General features: G+C 43.7%; 1 protein-coding gene across 1 annotated transcript in view; it reads right to left on the bottom strand.

Annotated features, from left to right (window-relative positions):
- The window catches only part of DSCAM (DS cell adhesion molecule), a 741,375-nt gene that overhangs the window by 100,059 nt on the left and 624,053 nt on the right, over positions 1-17,263 (bottom strand). The window contains exons 19-20 of the mRNA XM_061192687.1: positions 2,776-3,016; positions 1,136-1,282 (exon numbers count right to left, since the gene is read on the bottom strand). Coding sequence (XP_061048670.1) covers positions 1,136-1,282; positions 2,776-3,016 — 388 coding nt within the window. The remainder of the gene's footprint in view (positions 1-1,135; positions 1,283-2,775; positions 3,017-17,263) is intronic.

Below are 17,263 nucleotides of genomic sequence, written 5' to 3'. Positions count from 1 at the left end.
GCCTGGAACTCTGCTATTAGCAAATTAAGCTGCCTTTGCTAATGTGCCTTCCTTCCTTTATTCGGGCACCAATAGTGGAACCCCTGCAGCCTCTGAGGTCCAGTGTGTTCTGTTTACCTGGGTGGGGAAAGCGACCGGGTTGGCAGAGCAGACCCAGGTGGTCCTGAGCAGAGGTGGGAAATGCCCTGGGGGCCTCTGTGTTTGCCCAGACTCAGAAGAGCTGCAGGAAGCCCCAGACCAGAGGGGAGGCACCCCCGGGGGCTGGATATGGGGAGCGGGGGAGGGTGCAGGTGTGGGCTACCCAAGTCCTGGGCCACAAGCAGAGAGCAGAGCCTTTCCTGTTAGGGGCTGTAGTTCAGGCTGGGCCTGTCGTGCTCCTGGCACGGGGCTCAGCCTGGCTCGGTGACGTCAGGCCTCTGACAGCACAGACACAGACGTGTTCTGTTCAAGACACTTGGAGCCCCAATCTCGCCACCCTGAGCTGACCCTCTCTCGTGCCAAGTCTTGCCTCCAAACTGGAGAATTTTGTCCGACAACTTGAAAGAAAAAAAAAAAAATCACAAAGAAAAATGGAGGAAGAGAGGGAATACGAGGAGGAAAAAAGTAAAAGGAGGGGACAAAAATGGAGGGTTTGGGATGAAAGCGCTCCTCATGGGAGCAATAATACTCCTCCCAAGGTGTTCTGGTTCTGGCATTCTTCCCAAACCCCTTCTAGTTCAACTACAGGAGCTTAAGAACTTTCCCTGCAGAGTCCTATCGGGGAATAGGAAGAGGTCAGCCTTTCAGGATACACATCACGTAGAACTTTCTAGATACAGATCAAGGTTTTGGTGCTGCCTGCAGAGGCTTGACATAGATACTCATAATTAGGAAAACACATCTATTCCTAGATTCCCCAAGTGCCACCCCCTCCTATCCTTCAAATTGCTTTTTGAAGGTATATGATTTAAACAGCTGTGTACACCTGTTAAAATGTCAGATATGAGATAACAGAAAGACGTGGGGAAAGGAGAAAAGCACCCGTCGATAAAGAACTGCCCACCCTGTGCTGAATCCCACAGTAGGAGGAGGGGGTCTGCAAATTCCATTGCGCATCCTTTGGGGCAAACTCAAAGTTCTAGTTTAATCCTCTTACCTCCGTCCATGAGGTTGGCCCAGTAAATGACTCTGAACCCCTGGAGAATTCCATTCAAGGCTTCCTTGGGAAGTGTGGACCAGGATATTGATATGCTTTCTGGTGATGTTGCTATGGCTTGGACATTTTCGGGGGGGTAACTGGGCACTGAAATTAGATAATTAGAATCTGTAATAACTGTGGGTGGTTTAATTAGCAAAGCAATATTGAATAAGCAACATTAGTTTAATATTTCAAAGTACAGGAAAAGAAAAAATTGCACTCAATCTCCCAAATTAAGGAAAAAAATGAGTACCATTTCTCTATACAAATATTATGATAACTCAGTAAAATGCAATGACTTCATATGACTTCCACTGTCTCTCTTTCCAGAATAACTGCTTCACTTTTAAGCCCCAGGCTTATGGAGTTGAGAACACTTCTGATCCTATTGCATAAGTAAAAGACCATTGCTGGTCTGGCTTATTTTCCCATTACCCTTGCAAGTTACTGTTGTAAGTTACTTGTACTTTATACAGTACATCTCCTCGTATTGAGTAATATCTGGCATGTAAATTGAAAGCCTCACTATTGAAAATGCCAAAAAGCAGACACGTCATCGTATTCACTGCCCCATCCCCAGCAGGTCCCCTTTCAATACTATACCATTCGTCAGAGGAAAGAGCGAAAATGGACTAGGATACAGGCTAGAAGGATATTTGAAGTATTTTTCATGTGGGTTTATGCAAACCTTAAATGTCGTGGCTGGGAGAGGGGGCAAAATAGTGACTGAATCGCAAACATCAGTGAAGGATGAACATCAAAGTGAAAACCCAAAGGCATGTCTAACCACACCTGCAAAGACTATGAAGATGGAAAGAAAATCCTGGACTTCTGGTTTCTAGCTAAGACTTCTCTCTCTGTGAAAACGGTCAGAAATTATAGATGCAAGTCACCGTGTGTGTTCTCAAACCTATGACCCAGTGGCTAGTTGCACGAGACGCAACTGCCGTGCAAGCTTGCTGCTGGAAAAATCTACCACCTACTCCTACAGCTAACCCTATATCTAGCCTCTGCACCTAAAAGATGGTGCTTCTGGACACTAGGGTTCTCCCTCTTTTCAAGCATTGCTGGAAAATGTGAGCTCTTAGGTGGTCAAGGTGGGAGGGTACATTAATTCCTTATGGCCACTAGGGGGCGCTCAGTCACCGTGAGATTTGCTCCAAGGAAGCTTGCTCATTCCTGTTCTCTGGTCTCAGAATACTTGAAAATAAAAAGCAATCATTAAAAAAAAAAAGAAAGAAAGAAAGAAAGAAAGAAAAAAGAAAAAGAAAAAAATCCTCCTTTACATTGATTTGTGAGAAATTCTTAGAAAATCGGATTTCTACACTCTGGCCAGACTGCTGCAGTCACAGGGAGAGCTTTGGTTTCACGTGGGAAAAGCCCACCTCTTGGGCTTGATGGAGAAGGATGCTGAAAAAGGGATGGATTTGGCTTTACAATCAAGGTCTGTCAAGGGCACCGAACCAAGGCAGCCCACGAGTTAATCAGGGCAGCTTCCCCACCGGAACCCCCAGTCCCTGCCGGCCTGGATGCCATTGTCACTGCAAAGCCCGAAGGCGGCCAGGCTCTGGGGACCCAGAGCAGCGGCTGGAACCTACCATCCTCGAGGGTGGTGGTGATGACTTCCTGAGAAGAAGGCCCCGTCCCCGCCCGGTTGCAGGCCTGCACCACCAGGCCGTACTGGGTGAACTTGTTTAGGTTACTGAGGGTGTAAATCTCACTGTCCCCCGTGGTGTCGATACTGATGATGTTGAACTGGAAGTTGCCCCCAGTGCTGTACTCGCGGTAACCTATTTGGTAGCCACGGATAATCCCATTTTGCAGATGTTTCTTGGGAGCCTAAACAGGAAAGAGAAGAATCACTAAAGAATACTGTTTGTGATTTGGTAAAAAACGATGCTATTTTCGGATGCTTTAAACCTGTTCGAAAGCCGGTTAATCCTACTGTATACCTATGGCCAAACTACGAATTATACTCCATGAATAATTTGGACGTTGCAAAGTTACCAAGTAAAATGTGAGTAGCTAAACAATCAAACAAAAAAGAATACTCGAGGTGTGACAAGAGGAAAACCGGCATCTGCCCTCCTCTTAGGCAAATCAAAATGAAATTGAATAAGCGTGGAAATAATCATAACAGGTGTGGCAGTAGGAATAGTAATAGTAGCAGCAAACTCATACCTAGAGGCTGCTCGTGGCCAGGTACTCTGCCTGTACCTGTGCGAATGAGCCCAACCCTCACTGCAGCCCCGGGACATAGCACCACCAAGACCTTCATTGACACAGGAGGTCCCACAGGCATGAGGGACAGGAGGGGAATCCACCACAGAGCCTGTGCTCCCAGCCCCTCCCTCATGCTGCCAGGACAGCCGACTTCTCTAAGTGGTGGGGAAGTTGTGAAAGATGGATCGCGTCTGTGGTACCTCTGCCTACACCAACCATCACCTGGGGAGACTGATATTCGTGTTTTCACCCAGCAAAATCTACGGAACTCTGTCACATTGTTCCAGGCACTGGGGAACAGAAGTCATTTTTTAAAAAAGGTCCCTGCCCTCATGGAGCTTATACTCTAATGGAATATTCCAGAACAAAGGTGTTTCCACGTCGAAAGCTGGATGTGAAGGGGAGTCCACCCCTGGCAGGAAGACAAACCTCTTTCATTAAGGCCTGAGTCATTCGGGGATCATTTTATGGTGATTTAAGCTGGGCAAGGTGAGGCTAGAGTTACGAGTCAAAAACAGAACAGTTTTCGCTGACACGTTGGACTTTTTAAGAATCTAGACTTTTTTCAAGTATGTTTTAAGAACAACATCAAAGTGATGCTCTAAAGTAATAAAGGTGTGGTAGGCTTTCAGGCAATCAACGCTATGTGCGTGTGTGTGTGTGTGTTTGTATTATGTCTGTGTGTGCATATGTGTGAGGAGATATGTGTATGTATGTGCATGTGTATGTGTACATGTGTATTTCAGTACAAACCGTGGATTCAGGTCTCTTGGGGCTCTGAAAAGCTTTCTGAAAATGCTTACAATCCCATTGGAGAGAGGAAATACACACTCAGGAAACTGCAGAGAAATCTGAAGTGTTCAAGTGTGTGGTACTGGACAGTGGAGGCCAGCAGGCTTCTCGAAAGTGGCAAAATGAGCGTGGTCTGAAGCAGTCAGAAGATGCTGACTGCAGGTGGGGCTGGAGGGATGGCCAGGGCTCCGGAAGGGGAGGGAGGGTGTGGGGTGGGAGACACAGAGCAGCTGGAATGGATCGGGGGTGCTGCTGAATGCCCAGGGCTGAGGAATGGCAGACAGAGAGGATCTGCCCAGGATGGGGGTGGGGTGAGGCTGGACCACCAGCAGGAAGAAGGCAGAAGAAGGTCGGGAGCTGACAGCGCCATGAACGAATTCAGCAGACGCTTGTGCATTGCCTACCATGCCAGCCCCCCGCGGCATGAATGTCGCCAGCTGTCTTTGGGTGTTTGTCTGAGTTATACAAGAGCAGTAAAATCACATTTCTTTTTTCAGGCGAGTTTCCTCATTTATGGTTTCCTTGGATCCCACTGCCTTTCTCAACAACTCATCTGATTTCAGGCATTTACATGGTGCTAATAGGTATCAAAGAAACAGCCTGGAAACCATTACTTCTGCAGTCAAGTTGGCAGTCAGACGTTGACACAAAAGCACACCCCTTTCTTATTATAAGCAAGTGTCTATGCGCTCCTGCTTTTGCACTGGTGAACTACAACTTTTCACTCTGCTTTAAAATTGGATCCAAAGATTTCAGATTTTGAGAATTCCATTACCTGGAATTTGTTTTACCTAAACCACTGAATTGCATTTGTATCATTTGATTAATTAGCAAAATCAATTCCCCTCCAAAAGCCATGGATAAGTCAAATATAAAACAAAGATATTTTTCCTGTTTCACAAAGTTTTTTAATGTTTAATACGGTCACCCAAATATAAAGGACTTTTTAAATGTAAAAAATATTCTTATTTTTCAACGGGCTCCCTGTGACGATTTAAGTCTCCCTAAGATGCCAAGTCAGGATCCCAGGACAGGAGCTATAGAGTCTGATCAGGTAGGGGGTGTAGGGAGTGGAGGCAAATGCCCACGAGAAAATGTTCACTCACAGCACCCAATTTAGCTGAATCTTCTACAAGCAGAGGGACCTGCTGGCTGACATTTCCCTTCCTGGGTTTGGGGGGATTAATCATGCCCGTGATTTGGTTGCACAGATAGGTGGGTGGAGAAATCTTCCTTTTTTCACTTTCTGAGGGTGAAAACACATTCTAACTGCTTAAATAGTATAGGCAACACAGCGGTTTTTTGTCCTGTTCAGTTTAAATATTTTGTACAAAAGAGATAGAACATTCTTTACATTTTTCTTAGAACTAAATTTTAGTCCTGCTAATTCTGGAGTGACACGAAGGTTATTTTTGTTTATTAGATTCTTCTGCAAAATATTTTGTAGAAAATTATTTTAGTGTTTTTCTTGTAATAATAAAAGTATACAGCCACCATTCCTATGTAATCACTATTCAAATTCTGATATATTTTTTTCTCTAAGTGAAATTGAAGTTTGTTTTTGGTTTTCACATGGTTGTCTTCATACTCTACAATTTAGTGACTATTATTTTGATTTAATATGCTATTATGATCATACTTTCATGTTTACTTCCAGTCTTTAAAAATCATATTCCATGTTTTATTGAATCATTTTTCCAACAATTTTGTTCGGGATATTGTTTTGTAACTTATTTCCTACCACAAATGATCCTCTGTGATACAGTGCATCTGTTTTTAAGTTTGTTTATTGGACTGAAGTCCCAGAAGTGGGACTTACTGGGTATCTTATTTCAAAAAGGTTGTGTTTCAGTTGACTGTTAATGAGATAGGATTTTTTTGTTATTATTCTTTTAGATGTGAAATCCAATATGGTAATGCAAGGGACTGTGTTTATCACAAGAAACAAAGAAGAGAGCTCTCCTCCGTTTTTCTTAATATTCTGATTTTGAAGAGATATGTATGAATGGAGTGGTGAGTTATTTGAAGGTAGCAGTGGTTTCACACATTTCTTTCCAGGGCTCTAATACAATCGCTAGTTATCATGCAGAATGAATTGTTGCACCTGAGAAAGGAGCGATGGATTTTTCTTACAAATGAAATATGCACTTTTGATTCCACAGCATGCGGGCCCCCAGAGGTTTTGAAAACCATCTAAAAAGGATTGTGTTGGGGGAGAAATGGGGAGTGACTACTAATGGGTATGGGCTTTGTTGTGAGTGATGAAAATTTTCTAAAATTAGATTCTGGTGATGGCTGCACATCTCTGTAAACATACAAGAAAACATGGAATCGTACACTTAAAACAGCAAATGTGATGGTATGTTAATTTCATCCCAATAAAGCTGTTTTCATAAAAGTTAGTGTGCTGAAATCATCTCTCGGTTATTTCTCTTTCTAATTCAGTTACAACAGTAGCTTCCTTCACCACGACCATGGTGAACACCACCAATCAATACTCACCACCTCTACCACCACATCTTCACCATCACCATCACCATCACCACTACCTACATGCACACCACCCCCCCTTACCACCTCCACTACCTCATGCCCCCAAGACAACCATTACCATACATCACTGCCACCACCTCCATCACCTTCATAATCACCATCATCACCATCAGCTCCATCACCATCATCACCACCAACATCACCACCACCTCCGTCACCATCATCACCACCTTCATCACTGCCACCACCATTACCCAATGCCACGGCCACCTCTCCCACCTTTACCGCCATCCTTATCACCTCCTCCACCAATAAATCACTGCCATGCCTCCAATACATCCACCACCATCACCACTGACATTAACATCACCCTAAGTATCACTATTACCACCATCACCTCCAACACTAACTCAGGGCCAAAATCACTACCACCAGTTACCATTATCCCTCCACCACCTCCATCACCTTCACCTATTGAACACTTGCTTTTCCCAATCAGTGTAATAGGTGAGATGTATATCTCCCCATTTAGCTTCACAACAACCCCAAGAAGTCTCATTATCCTTCTTTACAGATGAAGAAACTGAAGGTCAAAGAGGTTAAAAACATCTTCCTCAAGGTAAGTGTAGAGTTGGAATTCTAACCCAGGTTTTTCCAAGAGATGTATTTAGTTTCCACCACTCACAGAGCCTCAGATAACTTTTCTCCTTTTTGCAAAGCTTGCTGATTAGGTTTGTAAAGTTACACTAAGCAAAACATTTTTAATCAAAGAAAAATCTAGCAAATCACATGAAGAGAAAGTATTATGTTTTCATGCACAAAAGTAAGCAAAAATCCTAACTGTAACAGGCAAGGTTTAAGTTCTACTATTCATTTGTAGGTTGAATAGTCAGATGTAAATTTAGGAATGTGTTAACATTAAAGAAATTCTTGAGGACATATTAGAAAACAGATCTCTTTTAAAAATCCATAAGTGCAGGGATTTTGTACACTAAGTGCAGGGAATTTAAGGGCTGTGATGCAAGTTCCAACTTTTTTTGAAGTGACTCTGGGGACCTCTCTGAGTTACATGAACAAGCCAGCAGGGGAAGTGGGTATGGACCAGTGGAAGCACTTCAATTCATTTGTCTGGTAGTGGGCTTCAGATCAGCTTAAGACAAGTTAGTACATAATACCCCTTACTTCAAAAGTTGTTTTGGATGATACTTTAAACATTTCTGCTTGGAGCATGTGTCTACTTGGAATAAAGGGAAACGGCTGGCTGATGTACAAAGAGAGGACATCCAGATGGGAAGGCAGTTGAGGATACTGTTCTCTGGCTGTTCAATAGCCTCAAAGAACAACTGATTAAGTGGGTCAAAAATAATTGTTTGCTTTCATGAAACTAAGAGAATGGAGTTAATGGTGGGGTAGGAAGAAACGTAGAAGAAGGAATCAGGTAGGGGTCTTGAAACACATTTTGAATCTGGGTTGCAAGATATTGGAGAAGACAAATCTCCTAAGAAGCCACTTTGATCATGCTCTCCCTCTCCCCAAATCTCTACAGTGCTTGTTGTAAGATTTGAGCCCTACAGGAGTCTTTCCAGACTAATGTCTCCTGGATGCCCCTCCATCTAGGATTCTCTTTGACTGCTTGATTAAGCATGGGGGTTCCAACTCTCTTACACTTTCTCATCTCATGAAAGCCCCCATCAGAGAATGCACTTCTTCCTTTTTTCCACTATCGACACATGACTCACTCCATGGTCAGCTCAACTTCCAACTCACTGGGGAGCCTCCTTTGACTGTCTCCATCCAAGGAGTCCTCTCCTTCCTCTGGTCTCCACTGGCACTCACCCATCCACCACCAGCTCAGCAAGAACTGGCCACTTCCATCTCCTCTATGGTCACCATTAACATATCAAATGTCTGGTTTCCAAGAACTTGACTGCAAGTGCCAAGAGCACAAGAGTTCCTAAAAAAATGTTTGAAATCTGACCCACTGCCCTGTCCAAGTCAAGACTTCAGCACAGTGGACATTCTCAAAAAAATTATTGTAGATAAAGAAGAGAATGGTTCTGAGCATTTATGAGGTGTAAAAAAGTGATGGGTAAGAATGACCTTAGATTTATATCTTACTGAATAAAGATCTAATGGGCAGGGTATAAAGACGGAAGAGATGCCTCGACTCCAGACCCAGGATGCAGCTGTTGATCAGAGGCCTGGGTCAGTCAGTTCAGAGGGAGCTCTCAGACAGTGTGCCCCAGGCTGGACGTGTGGGTTCAAGTTGAGAGCTGGCTTCCGTGCTGTCACGTAGCATGGCGGCCAACCTATCAAGATGGGAGATTTAGGCAGGATTGGGAGGGGTCCATTTCATTTCCCAGACCCCATCAGGGAAGAAAATAGCTTCTGAAGAGCCAATTTATCTGGACAATGTTGTCCATTTTTGTTTCCTGCTTAAAACAAGGATTCCAGAGTTTATTCACTTGTCATCCAGCCAGTGGGTCACACATGCTTACAGTAAGGATCATTGAAGACCGACCAACAGATTTATAGCAAACCTCTCCTGGCAACCAGCCCTCTTAATACATATTAGAGGAAGATGTTGGAAAGTAAGTGATTGGGGGAAAGAAAAAAAGCTAAAGTGAAGAAGGGCTCCCTTCACTCCATAGTCAAGAATTCAACAATCTGAGTGTCTTTCCATGCAGGATGATGCTGTCATTTACAGATGACTTTGATATGTGAGTGTTCTGATTTTACCTTTTCTCAAAGCCCTTTGAATGCACTACTATTCTAAGAGAAGGTCTTAGCTATCCACTGTTGTGTTTTTCTTGTGAGGATTCATTGTTTTTCCATGTTGAAGTTTCCTCTTCCTTTCCTTCACCTCTGCATCCAGGAATGATCCAGATTTCTTTTCATTTGTCCCATTTATCTGCTGTCTGTGGCCCTCTCTTTCTCCCCTTCCAGCCCTGACTTTGTTTTTTCTCCTGTGGTTTCCCTAAACAGCTTTCTTTCACATCCATTCAGGAGCCCTTTCTCCAGCCTCCAAATCCCCCCCAACCCTCACTTCCTTTAAGAAACCATCTCTTTTGATCTCCATGACAACAGGAGCCCCGTGTCAATTTCCTTGTGTGGTTTGCAAGTGCCTGCATTTTACGTGTCCACCCGAATCAGCCTGCGAGCCACCCGTGGCAGGTTCTCTGCTTGTTCCAGGGAGGGTAGAAACAGGGACGAGCAAATGCTCAGGGCACCAGTGTGGCTGTGAGTGATTAGAGCAGGCAACTCATCTTCAGAAAACCGCCAGCCAGGTCCTGTTTCTGGCACGCTCCCCTCCCCCTCCCCACTGCTGGCGGGTGGACTTTCCTCAATGTCAGGGTCCATCCGCTGACCCGGAGAGCCCAAGGCGTCCGCTGCAGAATCCCGCATTCCGGGAACGCTGCGTCACTCCGATGTGTTGAGTAATTCAGTTGAAAAATGATTTGAAACGTTTCCTTTTAGGTTCCTCCAAATTCACTTAAAATGTAGTCTGTCCTCATTCCCCTTTTATTACAGGGGTGGGGGGCTGTCTTTTTCATCTCTGTGGGCTTCCTCCAGCCCCTTTCCCTGCTCCCCCATATAAACAGCATGAACTCCATAACTTGTTCAGTGAATGGATGCATTAACTGTAAGAGCCAGGAGCTGGTGCCTCTTCTATACAAGGCATTGTGTGTAGGGAAGACGTACAGTGAATCCGTGATTAAAGTGGAAAGTGATGATGGCAGTGCTGAAGATTTGCACAAGGGGCTGTGGAAGGGAAAAGGAAGAGGTGCCTTTTCCAAATGGGTGCAGGAGGATTCCCGGAGAAGCGGGGCCATGTTATAGGAAAGTAATCAGTGGACCCGGCTGCAGGTGATGAGGGAATAAGAGATGGCCCAGGAATGGAGAGCAGCTCCAGCGACCCTTCAGGGAGGTATACGGGGTGACTGGGGTGGTGGTGGCGTGAGTGCAGGAAACCTAGGGAAATGCTGGGGCCCCACCCAGACCTGCTGACTCAGAAACACACGCTGGCTACAGGGAGGGCGTGCTGGTCTGTGTTTTAACAAGCCCTCCCTGGGATGCTGAGCAAGCTCAAGTCTGAGAACCACTGCGGTTGTCACTGGAAAGTCATTAAAAGGTTTAGGATTGGCCTCACTTGGGATGGACTTTAGTTAAAAAGCAACGGCTGCACATTCCCCAATTTTTCAGGTCACAAATAACCCATTTTTCCTGGTCTCTGCAGAACAGAAGGGATTGAACGCAAATAGGACTGTAAGCCCTCTGTGGTCCGGGAGTCACACAGCAACAAAGGGACCTCTTCACAGGGGGGCTGGGGTGGAGGGGAAACACCTGCCTTGCTGGACAGAGCCCTGCTGGGGCTCCCCAGTCCCCATGGACGGACAGCGTAGCCTCTCTGGATGAATGGACCGTGGGTTCTCAGGGAGAGATGGCAGACAGAGGAGGAGTCTTACATGGTTGCCTCAAAGCACATTTTCCTTCCTGTCTCTCTCCTCGGGTTGGCCCTCCATGGCCACTCTGCCATCCACGGGGACTCTAAGTTCATTCTCTGCATTGTAGGTCTCCTACAAGGGATGCGTGTGGCCATGTGGCTCTGCCCTCAATGTTATTGTTCGTCGAGGGACAGGTAAAGAGCCAAGGGGCCACGTGGTGTGAAATAAAAAGTGGACATGTGATCTGACAATGAGACACGCTTAAGTTACGATGAATGACAAAGTGTTTGAAGTGTGTACTATCTGGAGAGGCCAAGAACTTGGAATTGGAGCTGGATGGTTACTGTAGTCTAGGCAGACTTGGCAGCTGAGGAGGAGATGGTGACCAAGGGTGTGCGTTGGCTTGGAACACAAATGCAGAATTCTAGAAACATTTTGGAGAATATTGTGGGATGAACTTAAGGCTAACTACAACAGGGTGCCATTTTTTCAATTTCTAAACTGTAGGGAAGCTCCCATTTCATTCACTCATTCACTCATTCATTCATTCATCCCACCAACAAACATTTGTTGAGTAGCTACTCTTGCTAAACCCCTCCTTTTTTGAATTTTGCTGTCCTTTGCAAATCCCATTCTCTGGTAGCCACATAGAGCATTTCTCACCAGCCATAAAGGCTTATCCAGTGGTTTCTGCTGACGCCCTAACAAAGGAATTCACAGAACATATGCAGACCAGGATTGGGTTTACCTAGCAGCTCTGAGGTCTCTAGGGACATCCCCCACCTAACATCAGGGCCTCTAGATGCTGTGCGTCCTTCTTAAGGTTCTACGTCCAACTCAGGTAACTGGTAAGGAGGGCACGGTGGCTTCCGAAGCTCAGAGAACCTAGAGAAGACTTCTGAGAAAGAGACTTTGCCAGAAGGGTGATGGCTCAGTGTGCCAGAGCTTGGGAGTGGAATCAGTCAGAGAGAAGTGGCAAGGAGAGGGAGGTGCCCTGGGCTCAGACCAGGGGAAGAGCAGGGAGAGGGTGAGGAGGGGGGCTGTGGAAGTTTCCATGGGCCAACGAGGGGTGTAGCTAAGGCCCAGCCAGGAAAGAATCCACCTAGAGACTCTGAGGTTCTGGGAGACTGGTCCAGTACCTCTGAGCCTAAAGGTAACGGGAATTTAGGGAAAACAGGGTTTTGGTTTTGATGCCAAGAGGAAGTGTGTACTAGTTTGTAAGTATGAAGGCTGGGGTCCCAGCTATTTAGTGGCAGCTGAGTGATCCCAAAGGACTTGGCTCCCCCTATGCAGACAGGGGTATCCAACCTAGAGGAACTCCCCTGCAGGGAAGGGGTGCCCCCGTGGATGGCAGAGTGGCCATGGAGGGCCAGATGGACCCATCAATAGGCCACAGAGATTTAGGGGGCCACATCTGACCCAGATCTCCTAAGCTAGTGCAAAAGGCAGGGAAAAGTCCCATAGTGCTTTAAATCTCTGCCCAGGGGACCGATGAACAGGCAGCTATTGTGACGAGTTTCAATTGTATGTGGCTGCTTCTTTTGGTATCATCTTGGTTTATTAAACATGGTTGACAAACTGTGGTCCTGGGGCCAGGTCCTTTAGCCACTTGTTTTTATATGGCTCTTAGTGAAGAATGTACATATTTTTTACATATTTTTAAATGACTGCAAAAAATCAAAAGAGGAAGAATAGTGTGTGACATGTGAAAATTATACGAGTTTCAAATGTCAGTGGGCCTGAGTCAGGTTTTACTGGAGCCCAGGTGCACCCATCCAGCTGCGTATCTGCCGTGTCTGCTTCTGAGCTACAGTGGCAGAGTTGAGGGGTTGTGACAGAGACCTCATGGCCCACAAAGTCTAGATTATTTGCTCTCTGGCCCTTGACAGGAACAGTTTGCAGACCCCTGTAGGACACAGTGTTGTGGACAGAAGCCGCCTGCAGGGTGAGATCCACTCTGTGGGCTGGAGGTTGAAGGCAGGGAGGGATGTGGGGAGATGATCAACGGTGGAAGGAGAAGCACCTCCGAGAGAGGGGAGTTGGAGAAAGGCCAGGGTTTGGGCCAAATGAGAGTCAGTGACCCTCCCTGCTGGGATGTCAAAGTTCTAGCATGTGTTCTATCAGAAGACAAAGAATGCCTGCATCCACAGTGGACCTTTGGTCCTGGATATGGTACCTGCCATCTACACCTCAGTGATGGTCCTAAGCATAAGCATAGGATGGCATTGCTCCTGCAGAGCTGAGTCTCTTGTCTGTACTTGGGTAATGAAAGGCTTTGGCCTCAATTAAAGGCATCAACACTCATGAACGGGTAATGGAGGAAAAGAACATTGAAAAGCATCTAATAGGCTACTCTGCCCTGTCAGGAACATGCTAGAAGCATTTGGACAAGGGGCCCCACCAGGGAAGGCTCTGGTCTGAAATGGGGGGATGGGCCTGACACATTCCTAGAAGCAAGGAGAGCCAGTGATTCTGTCCAGACCCCCGGGAGTGACACCACACTTTCCCTGCATCGTATTTTCCTTCTTTGCGAGTTCTCACTTCTAGGAGTCACTGAGAACATGCCTCCGGAATTCTTCTGTTATTTATATAAAGACAGGGCTTATTCCCACTTTAGATTGTGACAGGGAGGGAAAATGAGAATGAAAATATACTTTTAAAAAGTAGCATTATTCTATTTCCTGTATTTCTGTGATTCCTCAAAGCACAAAAAACATTTATGTTCGGACTCAACATTTTCAAAAGAATGTACCAATGGAAGGACTTCATCACAGGAATTGAAAGGATGTAAAAAAATCAGTTTTCAAAAATTTTAACACAAAGAGGAGACTGACCTTTAAAAAAACTGTGGAAGGTTACCTAGAAATAGAGTTAGTTGGTTACATCTTAGTGCATTAAATTAAATATATTTGTATTAGTGAAATGAATCCGAAAGCATATGATGTATTTTTCTGTCCTACCCCATATAACCGTGAAAATGGAATGTGGAAATTAGATGCCCAAAGTCTCCCAAGGCAGTTGACTCCTGCTTTCCGGGCTGGAGTTCTTCCTGCAACAGACCCAGAAGAACTTGGTCCAGCCTATTTTAAATGATAAAAGTAACATCGTATTTCTTCCCTTATCTTAGGAGACATGTCCATATTGGACAGATGTTTTCCTTTTATTCTTTGATATTTCATTCTAACACCTGTGCCCCATTTACTAGTTTATCCACCCTATTTGATTTCTCTGATAAGATGGGAAATGTCATCAGCAAGATGGCTTAATGATGGCTTTCTAAGAAAATTAAGCACATTAGTAAATCAATGAAGGTAGAACATACCCTCACACCATACACAAAAATACTCAAAATGGCTTTAAGACTTAAACATAAGACATGACACCATAACACTCCTAGAAGGGAACATAGGTAAAATATTCTCCGACATAAATCATAGCAATGTTTTCTTAGGTCAGTCTGCCAAGGCAATAGAAATAAAAGCAAAAATAAACAAATGGGACTTAAACTTACAAGCTTTTGCATAGCAAAGGAAACGAAAAGACAACCTACAGGATGGGAGAAAATATTTGCAAACAATGTGACCAACAAGGGCTTAATTTTCAAAATATACAAGCAGCTCATACAACTCAACAACACCAAAAACCGAACAACCTAATCGAAAAATGCGCAGAAGAACTAAATAGACATTTCTCTAAAGAAGACACACAGATGGCCAACAGGCACATGAAAGGATGCTCAACGTTGCTAATTATTAGAGAAATGCAAATCAAAACTACAGTGAGATAGCACCTCACACTGGTCAGAATGGCCATCATTAAAATGTCTACAAATAACAGATTCTGGAGAGGGAGAAAAGGGAACCCTCCTACACTGTTGGTAGAAATGTAAGTGGGTGCAGCCACTGTGCAAAACAGCATGGAGGTTCCTCAAAAAACTAAAAATAGAGCTACCATGTGATCCAGCAATCCCACTCCTGCACATATATCTGGACAAAACTATAATTCAAAAAGATACATACACCCTTATGTTCATAGCAGCACTATTCACAATAGCCAAGACATGGAAGCAACCTAAATGTTCATCAACAGATGAATAGATAAAGCAGATGTGGTACATTTATACAATGGAATATTATTCAGCCATAAAAAAGAACAGAATAATCCCATTTGCAGCAACATGGATGGAACTAGAGATTACCATACTAAGTGAAGTAAGTCAGAGAAAGACAAATATATGATATCACTTATATGTGGAATCTAAAATATGACACAAATGAATTTATCTGTGAAACAGAAACAGACTCACAGACATAGAGGACGGACTTGTGGTTGCCAAGGAGGAGGGGGGTGGGAGAAGGAAGGACTGGGAGTTGGGATTAGCAGATTCAAACGATTATATATAGAATGAATAAACAACAAGGTCCTACTGTATAGCATAGGGAACTATATCCAATATCCTGTGATAAATCATAATGGAAAAGAATATATAAAAAAAGCATATATATGTATAACTGAATCACCCTGCTGTACAGCAGAAATTAAGACAATGTAAATCAACTATATTTCAATAAAAAATAAGTAAAAAAAGAAAATTAAGCATATTAAATAGTGTATATTCATTTATTCACTCACTCAATGGGTGCCATTCAATTCATTTATAATACTGAAGGCCATATTCACTTTAGTTTGGTCTTCTCATTTGTTCTTTGTGAAAAGTAGGGTTAGTATTTTACGAGAACCAGTAAAACTACATATGAGCCAGTCTTTTGAATACTTTTATTAAAATTACTACCTATCCATCTATCATTTAGATTATTTAAAGTAAAAATTTTATTGATTAAGTTTTTGGCTGGGCAGACTTCATGATATTTACATTTACTGGGAGATATTTTTTATCAGAAAGGACTGTGCTGTCCTGAGCCATCAGAGGGGCCAGCATCCAGGGTAGAGAGAAGAATCGGGGCTGTTATTCACTGAACCAAACTCATATCCTAAAATGCTCTCCCAGTCTCCATCCTCCGTGGCTGTCAAGACAGTGCTGGGAGATGAGTACAGACAAGGCTATGCTGTTACAATGGCTGCTGTTTGTCTATGACTTAATGAAAAGGACACTCAGATCGGACCTAGTGGAAGGATTCGAGCTTCAGCAATGACAAACCAAGTTACTTGCTCAAGATCATTTTTACTCAATGTAGAGGGGAGAGTAATATCTAATTATGTTGAAGTCTAATCCAGCACTTTCCGTACTGTATCAGAATATCCTTATTATATGTAATTTACTTGCTGTAGATGCATTTAAATTATGCTAATCCTACTTTATGCGTAATGTAATGAAATACTGACAAGTTATACTTTTTCATATACTCTTTATTTTCACTGCAAGTGTTATATATTCATAAATGTATGACACTAAGTTTTCATGGCTAAATTATGCATAGTGTAATTGTCAACAGACAATTAAATAAATTTTAATATTATCCTGACCATAAGCAATTTTTACCTTAATGTCCCAACTTTAGAAGCCAATCCACTTGTTAAATGCGATGTTGATGTACTAAATAAAGACCTATGGCTGGTCACCAGTAAATGTGCAAAATGCTCTTTTCGTTCCAACCTCATGATTCCTACTCACTATTCTTGTTTGCATTTCTGATAATACGTTCCATCAGTCAAGGCAAAAATACCATCCTTACCGCCTAACTTATTGTAACCTAACAGTTTATAACTTGTTTATTTATTTATTTATTTTAACATCTTTATTGAAGTATAATTGCTTTACAATGTTGTTAGTTTCTGCTGTATAACAAAGTGAATCAGCTATACGTATACATACATCCCCATATCCCCTTCCTCTTGCATCTCCCTCCCACCCTCCCTATCCCACCTCTCTAGGTGGTCACAAAGCACCTAGCTGATCTCCCTGTGCTATGCGGCTGCTTCCCACTAGCTACTTTACATTTGGTAGTGTATATATGTCAATGCCACTCTCTCACTTTGTCCCAGCTTACCCTGCCCCCTCCCCCCTCCTCAAGGCTATTCTCTACGTCTGTGTCTTTATTCCTGTCCTGCCCCTAGGTTCTTCAGAACAATTTTTTCTTTTTAGATTCCATATATACGTGTTAGCATACGGTAT

Source organism: Eubalaena glacialis, chromosome 6 (genome assembly GCF_028564815.1).
Source record: "Eubalaena glacialis isolate mEubGla1 chromosome 6, mEubGla1.1.hap2.+ XY, whole genome shotgun sequence".
Taxonomy (NCBI): domain Eukaryota; kingdom Metazoa; phylum Chordata; class Mammalia; order Artiodactyla; family Balaenidae; genus Eubalaena; species Eubalaena glacialis.
Note: the sequence above shows the minus strand (reverse complement) of the source record. Positions and strands in the feature narration are given on the sequence as shown.